The following is a 23,584-nucleotide window of genomic DNA, read 5'->3' on the forward strand; positions in this document are numbered from 1 at the left end:
CTGTATTTTGTTGGAAAACATTGTTCTTTTCACTCCATACTAATTATTTGAGCTTTCCTTACTTGTTATTTTGCAGATAAACTGCATTGTCATACATACAGCGACGCAGGGATATATAATCATTTAAACTCATCAAAAGCAAACAGCAACAGCAAATTCAAAAGCCCATGAGCCACGCATCCGAGTCCCAGTTATATATAGTTTAGCATTTTAAAACCTTTCTCTTTTGATAAAAATGGTGGTGATTTTAGTTTGTGGCAGCAGCTAAAGCTTGGCTGAAGCAGACCAGTGAGACTGGAAAAGAAAAAAAAAATCAAGACGTTGCAGTGATCCAGGGAAAGTAAACCTGAATGAAACGCTCTGGTGGGATCCTAAGTGAGCTGTGCATAAATAAATCCCTGTAAACCTCAACAGACTGGCCCTTTTTTAAATCCATGCTTGACTGCAAGCGTTTATTTAACACGTTCCCGTCTGCTTAAATAAAGTTTTTTAGTTTATTATTCGGCCTGTCATTGCTCACAGTTGAGGTAAAGACGGTTAATGAGATACCGACTGTTATTTGTCCGCGAGGAAGTAGCTAATCCCCTGCTGACCTCTCTGTGCTGCAGACCGTGCGGAAGCGCTGCTCGGTGTAGCACCTGTGAGCCTCAGGACCTCCGTATCTGGCATCCATTAATTTAGCTTTTTAGTTTTAGGATGGAGGAGCTGAGGTGCAGCTCCCCTGTGCTTAAGTTGGACCTGAACAACTTCGACTCTCCCGGAGCAGAGAGCAACCGACATGTCTTAACGAACTCTCGCTCGCTTGAGTCTTGCGCTCGGCTGGGTGTAAAACCGGTTCAGCTTTTAATTAAATCTCTAAACGACTTCATTGCTGAGCGACAGGACACGCCGTTTGAGACAATGAGAGTCGTGCATGAATCTTATGAAAAGGAGAGGCTGAAGACTTTACAAAAGTGCGGCCAGGAACGGCGGAGGATTATCCAGGCGGCCGGGGACAGGCGGCCATGCAGCAGTAAAGCCTCGGGCTTGGAGGTGTTGCCTGACACCAGACTGGAAGAGCGCTCAACAGAAATGCCCTATGCAGATCTCTGCTCTGAAGAGAAGGCTGTTAGCAGGTCCTCCTGCTCTGCTCCTAGTAAAATGGATCCAGAGAGGAGCACATTGTGCAGCTTCAACCTGGGAGACCTCATACACTCCCCAGCTACCGAGAAGAAGCTGAAGAGGCTCACCAAGAGCATCCAAAAGCAGATGTGTGTCACAGTATCGGAGAGAGACCAGAAGATAGCTGCTCTGATGCTGGTGAAGCATGAGGAGGAACAGGCTCGTTTGAAGCTCAGCCAGCAGGAGGAATGGGAGCGACAGGAGGCCCGCAGGCAGGAGGAGGCCCAGCAAGTTCAGGCAGAAAAAAAGAGGAGGAAGAAGCTGAAGCGGAGTATGAAACGCTGGAACGAGGAGCTGGAGGCCCGCAGGAGGCTGAGGGAGCATCGAGAAAAAGAGAAAGCAGAACAGCTTAAGCAGGAGGTGCTTCTGCAAGAAGACCGATGGAGAAGGCTAAAAGAGGAGGTGGAAGTGTACCGCAGGGCAAAGATGGAGGGTACACAGAAGGAGGCGGAAGAGCGCAAACGCTACCAGGAGAAGCTGCTGACCGAGAAGGAGGAGGCGGGGAAGAGGGAGCGAGAGAGGGAGAGACAGGTGGCAGCGGAGAAGGAGGAGAAGGTCCTGAGGAGCAAGATGCTGAAGGAGAAGGGGGAGCGGAAGAGGCTGCAGGAGGAAAACCATAAAGAGCTGCTGAGACACATCTTGCTGAAACACCAGGTTGAGCTGCAGGGGGAGGAAGAGGAGGCGCAGAGGAGGAGCACACTGGAGAAGAAGTTGCAGCACTCCTGCCAAAGGCGTGCCAAGTCTGTAGAGGCACGACTCGAAGAGCTTCGGGAGCGGGCTGCCCGGGAGGAGGAGATGAGTCAACGAGTGCAGCTGAGGGCCGAGCTGCAGAGCGTCCAGCAGCTCACACACAAGCAGATCCTGGTCCAGCTGAGCCAGAGACGCATGGAGAGAGCCGCCCTGCACGCCTCAGCGCAGCACAGGCGCAGAGCTCAGAAAACCCGGCAGAACAACAAACACAGGCAGCTCTGCCACCAGAGGCTCAGAGAGGAACTACAGAGAGAGGAGGAGGCGGCGAGGAGAGTCAGAGAGAGCCGCATTTCCACAAAGGAGCAGAAGAGGGAGCGGCTGAGAAGGCAGCGAGAGCAGATACAGGAGGAGGCACAGAGGCTGGCTCGGGCCTCCTTTCACATGAGGGAGAGAGTGAGGCAGCAGACGCACAGCCGGACCTTTGATCAGATGGCGCTTGAGGCTCAGCTGACTGCGTCTTTAAACCGCATGAATCTGTGAACTCTATTCAGACTCTGTTTTGCACCTGTACACTCACCCAGAGCTGCTTAGAAAAGGATCTGCAGTCAAATAATAGCTCCAGAGACTTGCAGAAATACTGAGACACATCACTGTTCTCTGCACTTTGAATGTAAATGAATTTAAATTCATTATAAATGGTCCCCGAGATGCAAGGGCCCTTGAACATCATATCAGAGCTGTTCTTAAAAATCATTTTTGGCCATTGTAATGACAGACACATGAACATTTGGTGATTTTAATAATCCAAAAAGTCAACTTTTTATTTGATAGAGTGCAGTAGCTGGGATACAGTTTCAAAGACTTCGAAACGGTTTCATTTCATTTTATTTAGTTGAGGTTAACTGCTTAGATCAGCAAGACCTCTGAGTGACCTCCTGTCAGGGTAAACTTTACAGGCACCATTGTTTCCTCAACCATTTGTGTTCAGTAGTTCACAGCAGTGTATTCATTTATATTTGACCCCTGGCTAGTTCTTAAGCCTGAGATGAGATTGATTGTGTAGCAACACATTATATGCAACCCACATTCAACTAGTCACAACAAATATAACCATCCGGCACTTAAAGATTGATGGCTAGAGCGTTTAGCTGTTAGTAGACTGCAAATAAGAGGGGAGGGGATAGTCTGCAGAGGTTGGAAAGGAATCAAAGTGCAGTCCTACTGCAATGCTCTGAATGAGCTATGAGGACACGAGGCAAGAGTTAATGTTTGCTAGACCACGGGGTTGCCTGTTTTCCTGTTAGTCTGACTACTGTGTGTTATAAAATCTTTATACCACTTGAAGATTTTTATTATGTGCAAGATTCAAACAGAACAACGCTGTATCACTTTAATGCTAGGCCATAACAGATGTTTGATTTCACCATTAGCAGCGTGATCATGTGTGCCACATTTTTAATAATTACATGAACTGTAAACGGGAGCACTTCCTGTATTCAAACTGGGGTCACATGTAGGACAAATCATCAAAGAACTCCAAGGAACTCTCTTTTCAGACAATAGTAAAGAAATCTTTATTCTCATGGCATGGTGTTCAACTTAAAAACAAACAAAAAAAACCAAAACTCCAGCAAATGAGCCCTGATCAGGGAGTTCATAAAAACACTGGATTTTATTCTAGTGGTGTTCCACCAATGGCAAGCTTCCACCGAGGGTCAGAGTGGAATTTTCCACCAGTAGGAGGAAACAGGAGTCATCAATATTTATCAGACTGAAACAAAAATTAAATAAGCAACACTTGACAGCATCAACCACAGACAGTGATTTAAGGCATCCTTGAAGACAAAAGTTTTTTTTAAAGTAGTTAAAATCCAAGTCCTCGGTTGAATCAGGGTATTTGGTGGCCTGTCATTTATAAACCCAAAAACCTTCCTTTTGGCTAATACTCCTTTGTCATGTCTTCTGTGGTCACTTCCAAAGGTTTGTAGAGCAGATAGGTTTCCATAAATGTAACCTAATTGGTCTCTAACCTGTGCATGTGTTTTCATATGGGTTCATACATGAACTGTGTTTAGCGCTTAATGAATAAAGGACAAATTTAAGTGTAAAATATCTTAACTTTGGTTTACAATACAAAAACTATGAAATTAAAATTCAATCTCAAGATATTTAGTGTAGCTGTTAAAAGGGGAATTCTGCTCCACACGTTAAACATAAGAAGTAAACAAGCTTTAGGTCAGTCGATGCAGCAATGTACAGCGTTGTGTGACGAAAACAAAAAAGAATCAAGTATAAAGTAAATAAATAAGCCATTATAAAACCAGAAGACATTTCACATGTTTCAATATTTCACATGTTGCACACACTAAAGGAGCTGAAAGAAGGAAAGTAAAGGTAAAAATTGCTCTAAGTGGCAGTGAGTCAGTAAAACATCTGTAACCTCCAGAATCTGCTCGATAGTTCTTGATACGTACCTCACCTGCTGCCAGGAACCCGTCTCCGTCTAACGTATCACCTAACATGAGAGTTGCTGGACCAGTTTACCGGTTGGTCTTCTCATTTGGCTGCAGTTATTATCACTTCACATTGAGAGGTTCAAACCTTTGCCCCTTTTCTGTGTTTGGATGTTCTCCGCGTGTCCCTGGTTTTGTCCCAGCCTTATTCCACACTGCACAAGCATGAATGCTGAGTCAGAGATATGATTCTAAATTAGCGTTAGCTGCAGCTGTGAGTGCGAACAGTTGGCCCGCGCCTCTGTGATAGCAGACAGACGGTAACCTGTCCAGGCTGCCTCTCACTCGACACGATCCCCACCATAAACCAACTCAGACAAACAACATTATAAAAAAAACTTTGTAGTTTGTATTATTGCACATTTATAATCTGAAAATCCGGCCATATTTTCAAACTCTTAGCCGTAAAATATAATAATATAAAGTGTACGCCCTAGAGACCTTATTTTCTAGGTGAGAGAGTATCGAATTATTTGGTTGTTCCTGTAAATCTATTCACCTTTTGGGATATTTAATACCTCAACATGCCTTCAGCGGACCGTGGAGACAAATGAGAACTGTTTCTGCTTCCTCTGAATGGAAACTCAATTCAGCTATGAAACTATATTAGTTACCCGATTCTTTATCACCTCCCGGAAAGCTTTTTGACACCCAAACAATAGCCTGGCACAAAGTTACACTGAAATAAGAGGACCAAGGTAGACTCTGTCAAAGCCTATTTTGTCCTCCGATCATTGTGGCATACAGTACAGGTGCTCAGAGTTTTCCTTTCACCCCCTTTTAAAATAAATTGCCCTCATGTTTTCTTTTAGTCATCGTGCAGTCCGAGGGCCAGCAACATCGGAAGCCCCACACCGATGATGAGGGTGAGGCTCTCCAGGAGCCCCAAGTGTCTCTGCTGGTGGGCTTTGGCTCCAGACTGCTGCTCTGAGTCCAAGGGCAGCTCATCAGTCCTGCTGCTGCTGATCTCAGGGAGAACATGCACCGTGGCCACATAGAGAAACGTCCCCGCTGAGAAGAGCATTCCCACTCCTGTTGCACTGAGCTGATTCTCAGATGAGCTTCCAGACTGCAGACACAGCACACATCAGGTTAAATAACTCAGAACCAGCAACCGTCTAGTCACTGGGATTTAATGCATCTCCTTTCAAGCAGACACGACAGTCAGATTGTGCTTTCTTACCGCATATAATATGAAGTAAGTGGCAATAGCAACTATAGGCGCTGCAGCTGAAAAGGCCAGTAAGTGTCCCTGAATGAACTTCTTCTCGAGGCCTCCGTGCATCAGAAAGGAGACCAAGCCAAAAGCGGCGGGCGCCTAAACAGGAGACGGGAAAGACGGTCAATGGCATCGTGCTCGTCACCCAGACATCTGTTCATTTCAATGAGCCGTTCTCTCACCTTGTGCAGAATCACAGCAAAAAACACTACAACTTGTACTGTCACTTGACCTGTAGCCACAGCAGCACCCAGAGCAAATCCATCAGCTAAAAGCAAACAAAGAGATTATTACTGTGATGGTACAGCTACTTCTTTTATGTGGATTTGTATAGGTCTCCGGTCTTTAAGATCTGCATCATGGATGATTGCTGTTTGATTTGTGACTGCTGTCAAGCTTGGTTGTCCCTGTTTAAATAACTGTAAAGTTAGATCCTGCAGGCTGTGCTGCAGAATCACATGCCGAGTCACACGGGGGCATAAGGAACGTTTCCTTATAAACTTTCCACCCCTGTGACCTCGAAGCCTGTGAAACAGTGCATCTCAAGCAAAAGCAAGAGAATAAATATGCAGAGGAGAGGTTTGGCTGTGTCACGTACCTGCAGCGTGAATAACCAGGCCCAACGTGGCTGTGAAGTGGACGCTGTTGGACAAACAAGTCGTCTGGTCTGAAATTAGACATCGCACACGCTGAGGTGGTTAACAAATCTGTGGAGGCAACACTCTGCAATGTAAAGCTGGCGTGAGAGTTCTGATAACTTGCCGCGTGTGGAAAGGTAGCTTCCTATCTGATCGACGACAAACATGAAGGTGAACCCGAGCGTCAAAGCCACCCCAATGAGGAACCGAGGTGGGCCTCTCTCTGCCACGGTCCCATTTTCTTTACTGGAATTTAGACCGGATGACACATCAGAGGATGACGCTGGAGACGGAAGATGAAGAACAGAAAGAGCTTTTGATGAGCTTGTTTTTGTTGTTTTTACAGAGAGCAGCTTTTTCATCTCCCACCTGCCTCATCAATCATCTGGAGGCTACAATCAAACACATGCAAATTTGGTGGGTTAGCACACCCACATAAACACAAAGCTTGCACAGCAACCATTCTGCTTCGTTGTCATGTGCATGTTTGAGCTTTCCTGCTCACCTTTCCACGAGTCTTCCAGCAAACCCACTCCCTCTGGGATGGTGATGGCCAGCGCTGTCCCACACAGCAGACCTGCCCCCAGGATGGAAACGAACTGCAGGCTTTTCTAGGGTTAAGACACGTGATTTCAGCAGATGACTGAGATTCCCCTCACAAGTTCTAGTTGTTCAGCAAGTTTCCAAAACAACAGCCTTGCACATTATGAGGGCACGACAAATAAGACAAGATGAAGCAGATCCAGACAGTCCGCTATAAACAAAGACTGTGGGAAATCACTTACCTCAGACAGTCTGAACAACAGTGGGATGAATCCGAGGAGAAAGGAGCCTACAAACATCGCCACAGATATAAATGTAATAATCAGCCCTCCGTCCATGGCGACGACTTCTTCCTAACACAAGTATTTACCCGGTTCGCCCCTTTGCTTTCATTTCAGCGTTAGCTCCTACTGAGATCCGGGACGGTGTGCGTTCTCATTGGGTCGCTGGAGTTTAATCTCTACCATCAGAGAACACCAGAATGCTGTTCTGCCTTTCCACGTCGCACCGCCGTGGCCGCCCCCCCTCGTTTGCTACACAGCTGCTTCCCAAGCAGCAGCACCAAGTGTCCGACAGCGAGAACTGCAACCTGAGTGGAAGCAAAACTCCATTCCTCTGTGCCCCAGTTAAACATAACCCAGGCCGGTTTTGAAAGGGTGGGTTAAAAGGTATTTTCTGGAGAGGTTTTACGCGCCCATCCTACACTGTAGGACAACAAAGGCGTTAATTGCATCTTTTAGGGCTTCGATTGCGCAATTGTTCACCACCTGTTTTCAGTTTGGAGTAAAATCTCAATCTCAACAAAGTACTCCCAGACCACACTAAGTGGACACTATAAAGAGCACAGTGAGTGTGTTAAAGACGAATTCCTTCACAACGCGAGGCTCCTGATAGAAGAAGAGGGAGTGTAGGTCACTGGCAGGACAGGTTACATAAGAAGTCGATACACTCCTTTTTGCATACCACTAATATAGTTTAGTACGTAAGTAAAGTTTATTTTAATAGCAATTGACATAAAAGTTACAAAGCACTGTGCAACAATTAAAACAAGCTATCAAAAGAGAGTAAAACAAAAGAGAAAATGTATAGAGGGCCACAAGTGCCAAAATAAATTAAATTACATACAAATTAAAGAATTAAATTTCATTTATTCATTGAAATTGGAAATAATTCTTATAAATGAAATGAACAGGTGTTTAATTATTTAAATATTTATTCATTTCCAATTTAAATTAATTCACTACACATTTAATATGTTATTTTCTGTATTGGCCTGCCATACAGTTCAAAAGTGAGAAACAGATTGAGACAGAAAGGTGCTTTATTATAATAATAATAATAATAATAATAATAATAATAATAATAATAATAATAATAATGGATTTGATTTATATAGCGCTTTTCAAGGCACCCAAAGCGCTTTACAATACCACTATTCATTCACTCTCACATTCACACACTGGTGAAGGCAGCTACAGTTGTAGCCACAGCTGCCCTGGGGCAGACTGACAGGGGCGGGGCTGCCATATCGCGCCATCGGCCCCTCTGGCCAACACCAGTAGGCGGTAGGGTAGGGTAAAGTATCTTGCCCAAGGACACAACGAGAGAGACAGAGAGACCAGGGATCGAACCGGCGACCTTCCGGTTACAGATGCGATTCCCAACCCCCTGAGCCACGGTTGCCCGCTTTAGTTTGAGTGTTTCAGAAATGGCTGAATAACCATCTCTGGGGTTTACAGAAAATGGTCAGAAAACGAGAAGTGAGCAGCAGTTCTCTAAATGAAAATGTTTTGTTGATGTCTGAGCTCAAAAGGAGAATGACCAGGCTGCTTCGAGCTGACAGGAAAGCAGTAGCAGCTAAAATAACCACACGTTACAGCAAGCACAAGACCAAAGTGGGCGTCACTTCTGTCGGCTAAGAACAGGAAACTGAGGCTACAGTTTGCACAGGCTCACCAAAATTGGACAATAAAAGAAGGAGGAAAAAAAAAAAAAAAAGTTGCCCGCTGGCGAGTCTTGATTTCTGCTGAAACATTTGGATGGTAGAGTTAGAATTTGGCATAAACAACGTGAATGCATGGACCCATCCCGTCTCATATCAAAGGCTCAGAGGTGGTGGAGGTGTATTTTTTTTTGAGCACACTCTGGTACCAACTAATCCATTTAAACAGCACTATCACGTCAACACGGACCAAAACCTTTGAGTAATGTTTCCAGCACCTTGCCGAATCTGTGCTACGAAGAATTAAAGCAAATCTAAAGGCAAAAGGGGGTCCAACCCAGTACCAGTGAGGTATAACTAATGAAGCTGCTGCTAATTGACCAAATAAATCTGCAACAGCAAAACCCCGATTGTATAGAACTGAACACAAATTCAGCTTTCATGTGCAACTGAATAAAATAAAATTATAATATCAGAAAGATATTACTTTAAATTCCTCTACCACTGGACGATTGAACAGAAACTCTTATCATCAACTAAGCTGATTAAACACATTTATTGTTGAATGAACTCAGGGGAAGTACAGAATATGTCTGTACAGACAGACCAATGGAAAGAATGATAAACGAGTAAGTCGAATGTTGAGATATGCCATTGTTACTCTCAGTATCTAGAATGATCTAAACCTAAAAAAGGCAAAGCACAAACAGAACAAACACAAAACATTGTGACTGTGCACTTTTTGAGATGCAGAGACAAACAAGCCCACAACCTCCGTTAGAGATCTGCTGTTTAAAAAAAAATTACAACCCCATTATTTGCATTAAGTTTATACAGATCTTACAAAGATAGTACAAAAGAAAAATCCATCATTACAGAAATCACTGAAACCATGAGACTAACAAACGTAGCTCTATAAGCAAATTAAATACAAGAGCACTGGGCTGGACAGCAGTAAGGTTGAATACAGTATAAAACATCTGGCTTAGTGAGAGAACCGTCCCATTAAAGTTGCTTAAATACAGAACCACTCGTATCCTACCTTTATCTCACCAAATACGATATATTTAACTACATCCAGTGCTTAGTGGAGACGTGGAAATGTTAGTTGAGTTGAGATTAGAGTTACTGGAAAAGATGTATTACCTGTGCTGACACATTCAGACAGTTCAAGCCAACTCAGAGGTATATTTAAAAAACAAACAAACAAAACGAAATCACCCAATCGTGATGCAAAGAGCACAGGAATCAGCGGTGTCATACAACTGTCTTGTTAGTACCATGATGATGAACCTATACGTGGTACAAATACACCAAGGTGTGCCCTTCTCCATCAGTCATACAAGTGGAAGATCAGTTAGCGCACATTTATTTTGTCTATGGTTCCAAAAGCTGGTACAAAACGTGTTTTAATATGATCCCATATCATTAAGTCAACAGACAGCAGTTGTGCTTTGCCTTTTATCATAAATGTTCTTCATTTTTTAAATATTTCATAGGGTAGCTCGTAGTGTTGCAATGTTGTTAAAGGATTCTGATTAGAGTTGCTGCATTTCTTGATCAAATGTGGTCTTTTAGAGCATGTCTATATGCTCACAGACACTTCTGGGTCAAACTCGATTCCTTCACAATCCCCTCTTTCCTATTAAAGACAAGTACGACACAAAAAAAAAAAATCTGTAACTGTTATAGTTAAATCTTGCCCATTATTTAGTGTTATCGAAGAAAAAAAAAAGAACATAGTCTACACCCCTAATCTCTCCTCATTGACTACAGAAACTTAAAATAAGCTATCGGCATGATAAAGTGTCTACATAAACATTGACATTAAAGAGGGCCTGACAGGACAAAAGAAGAAAAATGGCAGCCATCTGAACTAAATCTTAATTTCAAGCAACTTACAGGAAAACGTAAACAAAAAGGAAACGAGAACAACGCGTACAGAAGCACAGTCAGCATCATCTAAAACTGACCCGGGGAAGGGGGAACCACAAAGGCCTTTCTCTCCTTCCTCATAGCTAGACCTTCCACAGGCTCTCAGCTCTGGTCCTTCTGCAGCAACCGTGCAAAGGTTTCCCCCCTTTTTATTTGGAGGCAGCATTAGTAGCAGCATTCCAACTGCAGTCCCAACAAAAGGTTCAGACCCAGAAACTAAGATCATTATCAGTGTAGTGTGCCGAGACATGAATCATCTTCTTCCACAGCTTAAAGGGTGTGTAAAGCATGACAGCGTTAAAAACTCCATGCCTACCAATAAATACATGTCGAAAAAAAAGGCTATTTTACAAATCCAGAGATTTTTTTTAATAGCTGTACAGTGTCAAAGCTTCCTGGAGTGTTAAGTAGCATTTTTTTCCCCAGTTTTTCAAGGCTTCTATGGAACTGGAAGAATCATGTGAGACCATCTCATCTGGACTGATAGCACTATCTGGCATAAAGGCTGCTCCCATCATCTCATGCGCTCATCTCTCCTAATCTGCTTATTTTCTGAAAACATCTAGTGCAGTTAGCAATTATGGGAGAAATCTCTCCACGTTTTTGAAGCTGCATGCCATACTGCAGTACCTTAGTGAAAGTGGAGCGTACTGGTCCTGTCATTCGGGTGCAATACCAAGGTAACTCCCCTTACAAGACAAGGCAATGATTTCCTTATGCATTAATGTCTTCTTTCCATTGGTCCAGAGAAAGTGACTGGGGTGTGCCTCAGTTGCGTCAGGAGCACGAAGATGTTGCTACCCTTTCGATGCCAGAGTAGATTCCTTCTCCAGTAGGTACACATAGGATGCGGCCTGGCGAGGCCCAGTAAAGGAAATGTGAGAGTCTTTGTGCGACAGTCCGTTTAATTCTTAGTAGACAGGGCAGGGTGCTTATGTTAGTGGAAGGTCCCCCAAGGAGGATGAGATGTTTCGGAGAACCGTTGGTTCAGTTCCTCATTTAATTCACTCATTCAGTGGGCTCCTAAAGTGACTTGGCTTTCTATTCCCAGGTGCAATCATTGCCGCACTTCATTATCAATTAGGCTGTCCTCACCAGACTGAAAGGCTTCATTTAAGCCATTGTCAACACTGATTATTTCCTCGTCTTGCGAGGACCCCTGGCCGTCGTCCTCACCGCTGCCAGAACCAGTCTCATCTGAATTTGGCTCTTGTAGTACCTCAGCAATGTACATTTGCTGTAGGGGACAGTCAGAAATAAAAGAGTATTACAGTTTGGTACTCATCTTTATGTTTCTCTACAAGGTTTTTTGTTTTTTTAAGGCTTGGTTCTACAGGTTCTACCATATGTGTGCGTTTTTCCTAGTTTATCCTTAACTGAAATGTATTGTTAAACAAGAAGCATGCTGATTATACTCCCTTTGTCTCTTCTGTTTAACCTTGTCAGGGTTGTGGGCGGGGCTGGAGCCCATCCCAGCTACTATAGGGTGAGAGGCAGGGTACACCCTGGACAGGATGTCAGTCTGTCGCAGGGCTAACACAGACAACTATTGGCAATTTAGTGTTTCCAATGAACCCATCTCCACTAACTGCATGTCTTTGGACTGTGGGAAGAAGCCAGAGTACCCAGAGAGAACCCACGCAAACAAAAAAAGACCCTTGCCTGATGGTGGAATTGAACTCAGGGCCTTCTTGCTGTGAGGCAACAGTGCTAACCACCATGCTAACACGCTGGCCTACTGATTAACCGTACCCCACTAACTGCATGTCTTTGGACATGCAGGGGACAACGGGAGTATATCTCTTTGGCAATCGTGGTCTTGGATAGGTAGGTTTCTTAACAGATTCTGTTTGATGCATGCATCTTGTCTTCATATATGGATGTGTTTTGCCATCATTAAAAATACTAGCACCTGCCACTGCCACCCTTCAGCCTCCTAACAGATATAGCTACAGTATCAATTTCAAAATCAGGCAAGTTAGATAATTTTGGTTGTACAGCCTGCTGTAGTGAAGTTCTTCACAATCTCACCCCATCCATAATTCATCTGTAAACTAACATTGCTCTACATGCACTGAAAAAGCACAATTGTGCATTAAAACTATATGTTACCCATCTTTGTCCTTTGTTTTTGACTTCAGCTACTAAAGGCTTTGGCAGAGCATCCTGCTTTTTAACAGGATGCTCTGAGGTTCATGTTGACATTGATAAACCACTGAATACATACCGCTGCCTTGTTGGCAGCAGAAGGACACGCTGAGTCTCCATTTTCCGATCCGTCCACAGCCTCTGTTTCAATCTGACAGAGAAAACACACATTGAAAGTAGTTGAGCATGAGACTAGAGTAAAACACTAGAATGGCTAATCAGCACGATTCTAAACAGCAATACGCTATAAAAAGTGACCATCTACCAACCTTGTAGTTGTGAGCGCTGAAATATTTAAAATACCCAAAGATGACGTGACAGAGGCAAATGATGATTGTGATGATCAAAACCACAAATGTAAACATGGATGTTGCGGCTGAAAACCCTGGAGGAAAGAACCGGGAGAGACATTTATTGCACTGGGATCTGTCTTTCATAAATAACACCAGGCACGTGTTAAGGACCAGAGTGGCCTCTAGGTGGAGTCGTCTTCCTACCCGAGCGAACAGTGGAGAAGAAGAGAAGCCAAAACAGGCAGAGGATAGGAGCAGCCACCACTTGGTTTACAGCTCCAGAATGGATCTTCTTGTCCAATTTAGATGGCAGATACGCATAATACATGTTGTATCTGTCTGCTAGGTGTTTTAGCAGCATGTACATCAGCCCTGCACAGGGAACAGAGGCAAGCCAATCAGTAGAGCTAATCCAATTAGGCCTGCCGATAAGCCACTGTATAAAGAACTGAATCACTGCATGCTGTCTGTCCTCTACATGTTTATCCTGCTGTAATTTAATCAGCAAACCATGTTAAAGTGAAACAGGAGCAAGCTAGCGGGGCTATTAAACAGCAGAACTCACCGAAAGGGACTATGATTGGGCAGGTTATGCTGTAGGTCATGACCACAGTGAAGACACACATCATCCAGGCATAAGCTGCCCCAAACTGGAACTCATAAGCCTGGTGCTATAAAGAGACAACAAGGCAACTTAAAACAAACATTTTAACTGCCAAATGTGGCTTTTTTTTTTTTTTTCTTTGAGTAATAATCGACAGTTGTTATAAAAAGGTTGGATTACATAGTTTTCACCATTGTATTTCAGCACACAGTACAAACATAAAAGTGGCAGTGAAACAACCGCAATCACACCAGGCGATTTAAAATATTACTCAAACATTTGATCCAATATGAAAATTGTCAGAGAAAATTTTTCAAACTAGTCAAGTATCTCATGTCAGCAATACTCCAAAAGCCCAAGACATTTATGTAAATATCTTTTCACATTAAGAGCACTGCACATAGTGCATCTACCCTCCTGTGCCCTTATTCCCATCATATGGTCTCACTAACCCTTTTGACATTCTTTCTGTCAGCTGCAGAGCGAGCCAGACAGAGGCGGATCATGTACATCAGTAAACCAGGAATCCTCAGCAAGTCCATGGCATTACCGATGAATGCAGATGCTATGACATAGTTTACAAAGAAGGCTCCATTGTCAGGAAGGAAAACACACCTAAAAAGCAAAGAAAAAAGAAGCAATCATCAAAAATACTAAAATGAGCTTTGAAAATTATTGCAGGATTCAGTTTCATTACAGATTAATTCAAGATGTTTTTGGTATTGCTAAAGGACTGATATAAATATTAAATACATTCAAAATCACATACTGCTCTCTATATATAATAGCATAGCACTGTGCCGTACACTACTCACTCAAATCTTATTTTAGCTTCCTGCAAGAAACTTTTGTCAAAAAGCCACCGGAAGAAAACATCCAAACTGCAAAGAAACAGGAAATGAAATTAATTATCTGAAATATTTCAGATGCTTGTACTGCTGGGCAGCGCAAAATAAAAACATACTTTACCTGGTGAGTCCAAGAGAGGGCAACAACAGGACCATAAAGATCAAGAAAGTGTAGCATTTATGCATCGTAGTCCTGTTTTCTCCTGACCTATACAACCAAATAAAAAGGTGAACACATTAAATTATGCAATACACCAAATCACTTTAAACTTAAAATAAAGACTACATAACTCAAATACTGTTGACCGCAGAGAATTTAAACCGTACCGGGTCCAGTGCCTTTCGAAGAAGGCAGAGTAGTAGACGACAGTAGGAAGTAAGGCAGAGAAAGACCACAGGAGGAGGGTGGGGAAGAACTGGGTGATGATTGGATTCTGAGGAACAGATCAGACAGACGAGGATATGTTTATGTAACTAAACAGGTGAATTCATTTGCTTCTGTATTAGGATGCAGACTTGTGATGCCTTGAACTCAAATGCTAAGAGAAAAACATGAATATGCTTATAACTTAAAATTTAATCAAGCATTCAAATTTTGGGACGCTCACATTTAAGTACTCCACTGGTTTGGTAACATTGAACTTGTCCATGGTGGAGATGATAATGGCAGGAGTGGTGAGAAAGAAGAGGAGGATGAAGAGGATACTGTTGATTAACAAGCAGCGGAGCCACCACTTCAATCCTCCCAGTGACAGATGATCCCTGTGGGATAAAGGTTATACAGCGGTTAGACTGACACAGTCTGATGACCTGCAGTTACGGACACAGCTGGCTGGTAAACTGATACTGCAGCTTAAAAAACAATAACTCATCTGGAGTGAGGTAGTATTTTTTTTGAAAAATGGACTCATTACATCCCAAGCAGCCCTACTGTGGTTTTGCTGTGTGGGGGTGTTGTGTAGATCTCACCCCACTAAGAAAGCCACAGTTGCTTAGTAGCAGATGTGCCTTGGCTGATTTTCTTAGAGCAGAACGGCTGATAAAATAAAACCTCAGTTTTAGTTCCCTTCCACCCACCCTGTCTTTGTGACTTCTATTTCACCCAGAAACCTTATTATTACTTCCCCACATCCCGTCGCCTTATATGGGTAAGTAATGGTACTGAATCAAATTAATCAGTTAAGAGCGTTATGAATAAACAGTTACGAACAGCACCAGCACTTGTTACTTAAATGTGTTCTTACCAGTAAACATTTTGTGGATCAGGGGCATAGGCGATGGTCCATTTTTGTGTATGCAGTTTGCCGCTGAATATAGAGCTTCTGGGCTCACGACGGCACTGACAGCCATGACACTTGCAGGCATTGAAGTCCTTTAAAATTCTGGGAACAGAGATCGTTGGGTAATGAGCCAAAGAGCTTGTCAGTTCAAAAACAATGCAGCAGACACATATACATTCATTTTCCCATGAGGGTAAGCGTACGTACATTGCAGCTGTGCCTTCATCCTCGAAGGTGACAAAAGCCATTCCTAAAGGTTTCGAGTTGATCTTCTCCCTCTCCTTCCTGCATTGTTCTTTTAAGCTTGCCTCCAAACGGGTATAGAAGCTCACTGCCTCTTCCTATGAAAGACAAAAAAAAAAGTGATGATATTTTTTAATGGTTTACTGGGATTACTGTGTGAATGGGTGGATGACTGAATGTGTCAAGCGCTTTGGGGTCCTTAGGGACTAGTAAAGCGCTATACAAATACAGGCCATTTACCATTTACCAATGTGAAACTGTTGCATTTAACCAGTAAAAGCCATTTAGTGTGTTAAGGGGTTACACAGTCCCATAGCTTCATGAAGGAGCAGTGGAAAAACCATGAATTTTTAACCTGATCAAAAAGATTCAGTTCATACCCATACCTATTCAACTGATCTCACTACAGAGTCCACACTTCATACATTATGTTTCGACATAAGCTACACCAGTATTAGAATGCACTGTTTTAAGGTAAAGTTATACTCACCTGTTCACACCCTTTAACGATACAACAGCACAGGTGTCCACAGGGCTTTGGGTTGACCATGGTAATCTTCCCCTGTGTCTTCAGGTCAATAAAGAATTTCTTACTGCGTTCTGTCTTTTTCCTGAAATTAACGCATCAGCAATTAGGATTACTGAAGATCTTCAAACACGCAAACACATATTTGGTTAAAACATTGTTACCTTTCAGTGCTAAGATACATCAAATTGGCTACATCGTAACAGAGACGAGTTTCCAGTACACGACAATTATATGCCTTCCTGTGAACCAAGGGCAGAGAAGGAGACAAAATGAGTCCATTTTAAAGTACAACGATTCATAACACATTCCTTATATCAGCACAGCGACTTTTCAAATATTACAATAGCATCTGCAAGTCAAAATACCGGGGACACATATACAGTTGCAGTTAATACTGTTTGGTCAGGTAGGATCTGAGCCAAACCACCCCAATCTCAATCTTAAACCACTGTGGCACGTGTCTTACTTAATTCTGCTCATCTGCCTTCTATTATGGAGAATTACACATACAGTCCTGCCATTGTCTGATCCTAACCTTAAAAGCCATGACGATGCAACTCTTAACAGAAAAAGGAATGGTTCTCATCTAACTTAATAGAGTTACTGCAAAGCAGCCATGACACCAAAGTACTGTACCATTTATATACACAGATAAAGTCTCATTATAGTTCAAATTAACTGTGGAGCTGGGGGCAAAATCCTTACTCAAAGTGCTGGTTTATCTCCTTTTCTTCTGCATATTTGGAGATCCCATTTATGAATAAAGTGCGTTTAACCTACATGGAGATGAAAAAAAAAAAGCGACAATCACTAACACCACACAGACTGACGTGTATCCAAACATGGTTTTCTGAAACCGTGCCACCCACCAGGTCATCCTCCTTGTATTGCATTTTGGATGTGTGCCGTCTCATGCTGTACACCGTGAGTAACAAGTAAAGAAATGCAAAGATGGTGTGCAGCCACAGTAGTGCGTTACTTGAAAAACAGAATGTAAAAAGGATTTGATTAGTGGCACAAAGGGAAGACCCAATTAACTTCTTTAATAGCATTTTATGCTGTATAAAAGGGACGCTCCGTTACTCACTCTGCTCCGAGATTTCCTATAGTGGTTCGCCCAAAACTATAGGCATTGTTTTCTGTGGAAAGAAAAAGCGAAGCAAGAGAATCACTTGATTGAAAAGCAACCTCTGCACAGAACACAGCAAGGAAATGTGGAAAGTGGTTTTAATTGGGAGAAAAGTAAAAGGATCATTTTTTTGTAGGAAAAAGAATCGTTTGACTACTGACCTTCCAAAAATCTAAAAAGTGCTTATATGCTAGTAACCAATTACCTGTTAGTTTAGCAAATGACTATCCTCGTACAAGTGAAAGAACATAACTGGTAACACACAACATTGGTCTGCAGTAACATACAACACCAACAACTGCATTGGTTCTGTGCATTATAGGTTTTCTAAAACAGTCACAGAACTGCGCAGATCTATGCAGCAGAGAAGGTTGTCAAAAGGTTAACCCCGCCCCCCAACAAAAAAACCCAACAAGAACCCCAAATCAGAATAAAGATAAAATACCAAAAACCAAAGGAAATAAAATAAACAAAAGCAGCAAACTGGTCAAACATTTAGAGAAAAACTATCATAAATATTTAAAATAAAATGTAGCCTCTTAAATGTTACTCTTATTCACCTAGCAGATTTCCAGAAAAGTTCACTGGTAAGATGATGCCAACAGAGAGCACGCCCACCACTACTAACAAGCCAATGATGTGGCGCTGAAAGGACAAGTAATACACTGCATCGTCACCGCACTTTTCCCTTATCTCGTCTTCCCTTTAGAAAGAAAATGGGACACCTTGATCATTATTCAGAACAAAGAAAATTGCAACCTTTTATATAAAATAGACTTTAAACAGGCTGACTCACTTGATCCGGAATATAGAAGTTAACCAGTCGCAGAACCCCTAAAGAAGAACAGCACATATTTCACAATGTTGTACCAGTTTTCCTGTTTTATTATTGTTACTATTATTATTATCATCATCAAGATTATGCAGCAGCAATAGCACACTTACTGTGTCTCTATGATCAAAATCCACCGAGCTAGAGACTGATGTGAGGCGCTCATAGCGTTCATGCATGTCAGATGTAGTAGGAGAAACCATGCTATATGAAAAAGACACAACACACAGCATTTGCATGACATTACACAACTACCCAACATCACCATATACCATACAAGGATATTAGCTCTAGCTTTCAGGACAAAGGATAAACCTTCAGTATGGCAAAGGTAATGACACAAAGCAAACACGCTGTGAAATGATCTGAAGAGATTGACCCAAGGTAATGCTGTGTGTGGTTCACAGCAGATTTAAGGTGGTAAACCAGTAAACCTCAGAAACAATCTCTGCAGCCACATCTCATGCAGTGTTAGGAGCTAAGCGCTACAGGTTATTTGCACCGTTGCTGTCAGAATAAATGGTGCAATAAAAATGACACGGCAGAAACCATTCACAGAGGAAGAAACAGAAACAAAGCAACAATCCAGAGACAGACTTGGGGAGTTCTTCCAGCAGAGCCATAGGTTGTCCTTGTTAAATCTATTTACTTTATACGAATTTAATGCATGCCCCTGAGAGGAAATGGCAATTGATTTTACATATATCATTATGAAGAGAACTCCGACTCTGCTGGAATTATTATTTTACTCAGAGTTCAATACTACATTAAAAGATGACGTCACCCGGGATTCTAAGAAATCTGATGGAATGAGTAAGGAGCCTGACGCTGGAAAAATCAGTCCTCTTGCACATGCCAGGTCTAGTACACAGGTTACACTGTAGGTGCTCCATGTTAGGGCCTGTCTATGAATAACCACAGATCAGGTAAGTATTACCTTTCCCCGCAAGCATCCTGTGTGTCTTGCTCATGCGGTGTGCTCACACAGAAGAAGCCCGTGCTTCATAAAGAGGTCAATACACAGATTAGCAGACAAAGATCCGATTAGGACAGTGAGAGAGGACAGGGACACCCAACGGCAAAAGCATGAGAGCGACAAAGAGAGGAGAATGAGTCGGAGCCTGGTGCTAGGAAATGCCTGAAGAAGGAAAATGCCAAACCATCAAGAGTTTAAAAAAAAAAAAAAAAAAGAGGAAAAACACGAAGAAACCAGTGTACCCTGAGCAGAGAGGAATTATGAGTAAGACGGTCTACAGAAAGTCAAAAGGAAAGAAGAAAAACTCAATGATAATGAGAGATAACATACAATTCCTGTTCTTCCAGACGACTGTAAAATGTATCCCTTTTTCTTCTATAATAAAAAAGAAAAAAAAAAGTAAATCAAAGCCATTCAGTTTAGTTAAGAGGAAATCACTCTGTTGGGGAAAAAACAAGGGAACTGGTTTAGAGAAAATCTGGGTAGGCATATTACACCACAAGCATACCAATGAAGGTTTCTGTTCACACTAGGATACATTATCCAGCCATACACACGTGTTCAGGACCTGGGATGTAGTAACCACTTTGTTTTTGCAGCTGTAACAAAACATTCATCATATGTAATCCCCGTTTTTGATTGTCCAACTTTCCTGGAGAGGTAACAGCCTCTTTTCAAAACATGAAAAAAAGACAATGATCTGAAGTCAGCACAGTGTCGTGGGACAACAAACTACATTTCCTGTCTGTTACAAAAGTGTTCCATGCTGCCACCCCCTCCCATCCTCCCACCATGCTGCAACCTCATCCTCTGCTCACATGCAGCTGCAAAAATAGTCTAGCTGCAACATCACACAAACACAGCAGGGGGGACATGGGTAATGGAGCACTGTGTCATGTAGTTCCCAGAGTTCACAGTCAAAGAGGTCTGAATTCAGTCTCTTAATCCGATCCATTTAATTTTATGGTGTAGCCCTAAAATCATTCTTTGTTAATAGGCATCCATTTGGCTGCTTCCAAAACTTTTCTAGTTAAGCATCCTAATTTATCTGGCAATAATACATCATCATACAATAGCACGAACTACAGTCTTCTGGGCTTAGATGTGGACATTAATGTTGATGAACTAGGGGTACATAAAGGACCAATAGTTTAATTATTTTTTGCTTCTTTGTCAATTTCAGGCTTTTTCCTTATAATGTCAAAATGGATAAACTATGTATTGAAGTACAAACCATCACATGGCAGACTGAAAGGGTGCTTTTCAAGGAAAAAGTGCTGAGACTGACTTCCTGTCTGGGCTAAAATCTACACGATGTCTGCTTCTGTCAGAGGAATTAACCTCCTCTTCTGGGTCAAAAAACATCCAAAATGAAACGATGGCAGGACTTAAATTACGACCCTTGTAGGGCTAAATGATATAATTAATATTGTTACAAACAAATCAATTTTCTGTTTTCAGGCCTACTCTATTAGGTTATTTTATTATGATTAAAATTAGTTAAAAAAAAAAAAAAAAAAAAGCTTGAAAACTAGTTTGAAAAGTTGTAAAATGTAAAAATCAAATCAGCAATCCTGCGGAGCAGGTGTGTCAAACATAAGATCCAGGTGCTAGAATTGACACGGCCCAACGGAAGGCTGGAAATGTGAAAGATGGCAAAAGGTTTTGGACTTTTGTCTCCATTTTCAAAGGTTTTGCAGCTTTTCCTATTGATAGAGACCTCCCTTTATTCACGATAAACCAAAGGGATTAAGATACACAATTATGTGACAATAAAGTTTCTGTCTATACAAATCTTTTTTAAACAGACATGCTGTTGAAATTTTACTATTTTTTCCTTATAGAACCACATTTCATGAATTGAATGTGTAGTTAAACATCTTTACACTGATAGAGTGAGCCAGACACAGTGTTATACTCGGAGCTGGGCCAAATGTCTAAAGGTAAATAAACCGCAGATAAAGAAAGCTGGATACACAGCAGAGTCAAATCTCTTGCAAATTATCCAGTTAATCCGTGCCCACAAACACACATCGTCATGATTTCACCATTTTAAAAAAAGGCAACATTACAATCCAACTGTGTACACAGATAACCAAAGTCTGGCAAAGTCCTAAGCTGCTCACACCTACGCTAACAAACAAGCCTTCCATGAAACTTTGGTCCAAACCCCAGCAGAAAAATCAGGCTTGCTGTTTGCCATTTGTAAAGTTACACCTAACTTAGTATAAATACATATTTTTAGAAGACCATCGTAATACCTGGTTACGTCATCCAGAGATATGAATAACCATTACCAATCATGTTAATCCATTAAATGTACGATAAAATGAGGTTAACAGCTTTGTTGCTAGACTGGTCCAGTCTAGCAGACCAGTGTGTTCTTATTACCTTTCGGCATCAGTCACTAGAGCGAGGCGCCCATAGTCCCATGCCACTTTTCTCAAGATAGAGAACACAAACAGCAGACCCTAAAAGCACAAGAGAAAGAGCAGGTCAACACCTTCAGTACCTTTATTTACATTACAGGGACCTACTGAACTAAAGTTGCATAGGTGCTTCGGGCTGTTTATAGTTTATAAACACTTTCCTGGAACTATTTTTATTTCAGTTCTTAGAATTGTAATGACAACACAATACACAATATTAAAGGGCCCACATGTGATGATGAGGATCGCATTATGCCTTACGTAAAAAGGTGCTCATAAATAGTAATGTTATGGTCCATATGAGTGACAGAAGTACTCACCAAGAAGCACATAAAGTCAAGGGCAAGGACAGTAGGCACCCCACCAAAGGGCAAACCCTGGAGTACAGTACTCCTAATTCGAGCAGAGTAACACATTTCCGTAGATTTATTGCGGAATGGTGCCGGCGATGTTCCAATGCAGTTCACTGTCACCCCCCAGAAGGTTAGTATTAAAATCAGTACCTTGTACATCACTGCAGCATGACAAGAACCTGTAAAAAGAAAATTAATTTTAATTTATTTATTTTTTTACACAACTACATACACTGAAATCATCGGTCACGCCGTCCGTCTATGTCAGCTACTTTCAGAAGACGACATCAGTGTCTGCATGCCCAGTAAATGATCAGAAATGGAAGGGGGACAACCAGAAAGGCCCTGTCACACAAGATAATGTCATTTTATTTCCCATTTTAATGACCAGCTGGTGTTTCCGTCATGTCAATAATCACATGTTGGAGAGGCAACTTCTGACCGCACAACAACTGAAATCCTGCTTTTAAAACATAGTACACTTTCTGTTCCCTCTTTACAGACACTTTTGGTGTTAATGACACATATTTAACTTTGTACTGAATTCATGGGAAACAACTGTGGTAAGCACAAATTATACTCTGCGCATCTTGGCAGTCAGCTAGCAGACATTTCCTTTTCATTCCAGCAACAGTAAAGAGACCAACACTGTAATCGCACGAGAGAATTGTTTCTAGACAACATCAAAGTCAGCGTTTACGTCATTCTGCTTCACTGGGTGAATGGGTTAAATGCAGAGGAACTATTTCCCTATGGGGACTAACACGCACACTTTACTTTACTTTACACTTTACTTTTACACTTTACATTAACATGAGTCCAGTCAGGCTTAAAAGATCTGGCCTACTGGGATAAGCCTACCAGTAGCAAAATTTCTCTAATCCATTTCAGAAGGAAACAAACAGCTGACTTAAAAATCTACTTAAAGGATAATGATGAAAAGATACTGACATGTTTAAAAGTCTGAGCATTATAATGAATTATGGGAGAAGTATTTCAAATCCCAAAAAGGATTTTACTACAAACATTTCAAAGTGAGTTTAAGTTTAGCTTAATTTTCCTCTCTAGCACACAGAAAAATGATGGATTACTTCAGACTACTTAAGGTAAATATTTGCTGACCCAGAAAAAGGATAACATTTGTCTGGAAATAAATGTAAATTACTACTACTGTATCAAATATTAGGGCCATCCTAATAAAACACTAGCCATCCATTCAGTGCTTTTACCCTCTGAGACTTTAACATATAGAAGCTCTGGACCCACCATGCTACAGAGT

General features: G+C 41.9%; 3 protein-coding genes across 5 annotated transcripts in view; 1 reads left to right on the top strand and 2 right to left on the bottom strand.

Moving 5' to 3' along the window:
• Window positions 1-558: 558 nt before the first annotated feature.
• LOC102312977 (coiled-coil domain-containing protein 177) lies at window positions 559-2,477 on the top strand. The gene has a single exon (XM_005936351.3). The coding sequence runs from the start codon at window positions 697-699 to the stop codon at window positions 2,389-2,391; it is 1,695 nt and encodes a 564-aa protein (XP_005936413.1). The 5' UTR covers window positions 559-696; the 3' UTR covers window positions 2,392-2,477.
• Window positions 2,478-5,172: 2,695 nt separating this feature from the next.
• Window positions 5,173-7,856, bottom strand: LOC102312653 (zinc transporter ZIP9). Its single transcript, XM_005936350.2, has 7 exons — window positions 7,007-7,856; window positions 6,727-6,832; window positions 6,346-6,504; window positions 6,182-6,250; window positions 5,766-5,851; window positions 5,548-5,682; window positions 5,173-5,433 (listed from the first exon to the last, which is right to left on the bottom strand). The coding sequence occupies exons 1-7, from the start codon at window positions 7,100-7,102 to the stop codon at window positions 5,173-5,175; spliced, it is 912 nt and encodes a 303-aa protein (XP_005936412.1). The 5' UTR covers window positions 7,103-7,856.
• A 934-nt stretch (window positions 7,857-8,790) lies between these two features.
• The window catches only part of tmem63ba (transmembrane protein 63Ba), a 20,525-nt gene continuing 5,731 nt past the window's right edge, over window positions 8,791-23,584 (bottom strand). Inside the window, exons 2-24 of one of the 3 annotated variants that reach the window (XM_005936346.3) lie at window positions 22,273-22,484; window positions 21,915-21,994; window positions 19,485-19,547; window positions 18,661-18,751; window positions 18,512-18,549; window positions 18,276-18,418; window positions 17,674-17,725; window positions 17,456-17,564; window positions 17,292-17,362; window positions 16,748-16,825; window positions 16,548-16,668; window positions 16,022-16,155; window positions 15,779-15,916; window positions 15,143-15,296; window positions 14,862-14,968; window positions 14,656-14,742; window positions 14,502-14,567; window positions 14,139-14,301; window positions 13,648-13,753; window positions 13,287-13,454; window positions 13,059-13,174; window positions 12,869-12,940; window positions 8,791-11,878 (exon numbers count right to left, since the gene is read on the bottom strand). In XM_005936346.3, the coding sequence (XP_005936408.1) occupies window positions 11,699-11,878; window positions 12,869-12,940; window positions 13,059-13,174; window positions 13,287-13,454; window positions 13,648-13,753; window positions 14,139-14,301; window positions 14,502-14,567; window positions 14,656-14,742; window positions 14,862-14,968; window positions 15,143-15,296; window positions 15,779-15,916; window positions 16,022-16,155; window positions 16,548-16,668; window positions 16,748-16,825; window positions 17,292-17,362; window positions 17,456-17,564; window positions 17,674-17,725; window positions 18,276-18,418; window positions 18,512-18,549; window positions 18,661-18,751; window positions 19,485-19,547; window positions 21,915-21,994; window positions 22,273-22,464 (2,529 nt within the window). In that variant the 5' untranslated portion in view covers window positions 22,465-22,484 and the 3' untranslated portion in view covers window positions 8,791-11,698. Of the gene's footprint in view, window positions 11,879-12,868; window positions 12,941-13,058; window positions 13,175-13,286; window positions 13,455-13,647; window positions 13,754-14,138; window positions 14,302-14,501; window positions 14,568-14,655; window positions 14,743-14,861; window positions 14,969-15,142; window positions 15,297-15,778; window positions 15,917-16,021; window positions 16,156-16,547; window positions 16,669-16,747; window positions 16,826-17,291; window positions 17,363-17,455; window positions 17,565-17,673; window positions 17,726-18,275; window positions 18,419-18,511; window positions 18,550-18,660; window positions 18,752-19,484; window positions 19,548-19,853; window positions 19,899-21,914; window positions 21,995-22,272; window positions 22,485-23,584 lie in introns of all 3 variants that reach the window. The other 2 variants (XM_005936347.3, XM_005936348.3) reach the window with 2 other exon arrangements.

This window comes from Haplochromis burtoni, unplaced genomic scaffold (assembly GCF_018398535.1).
Source record: "Haplochromis burtoni strain Fernald_Lab_line unplaced genomic scaffold, NCSU_Asbu1 Contig_207, whole genome shotgun sequence".
Classification (NCBI taxonomy): domain Eukaryota; kingdom Metazoa; phylum Chordata; class Actinopteri; order Cichliformes; family Cichlidae; genus Haplochromis; species Haplochromis burtoni.

Bases quoted from the DNA above. Each gene is read 5' to 3' on its own strand.
- LOC102312977 (XM_005936351.3), top strand. From the start codon at position 697: ATGGAGGAGCTGAGGTGCAGCTCCCCTGTGCTTAAGTTGGACCTGAAC.
- LOC102312653 (XM_005936350.2), bottom strand. From the start codon at position 7,102: ATGGACGGAGGGCTGATTATTACATTTATATCTGTGGCGATGTTTGTA. The intron at 5,852-6,181 runs GTACGTGACACA...GTTTGCTTTTAG, and splicing joins CCTGGTTATTCACGCTGCAG to CTGATGGATTTGCTCTGGGT. The intron at 5,683-5,765 runs GTGAGAGAACGG...TCTCCTGTTTAG, and splicing joins TTGCTGTGATTCTGCACAAG to GCGCCCGCCGCTTTTGGCTT.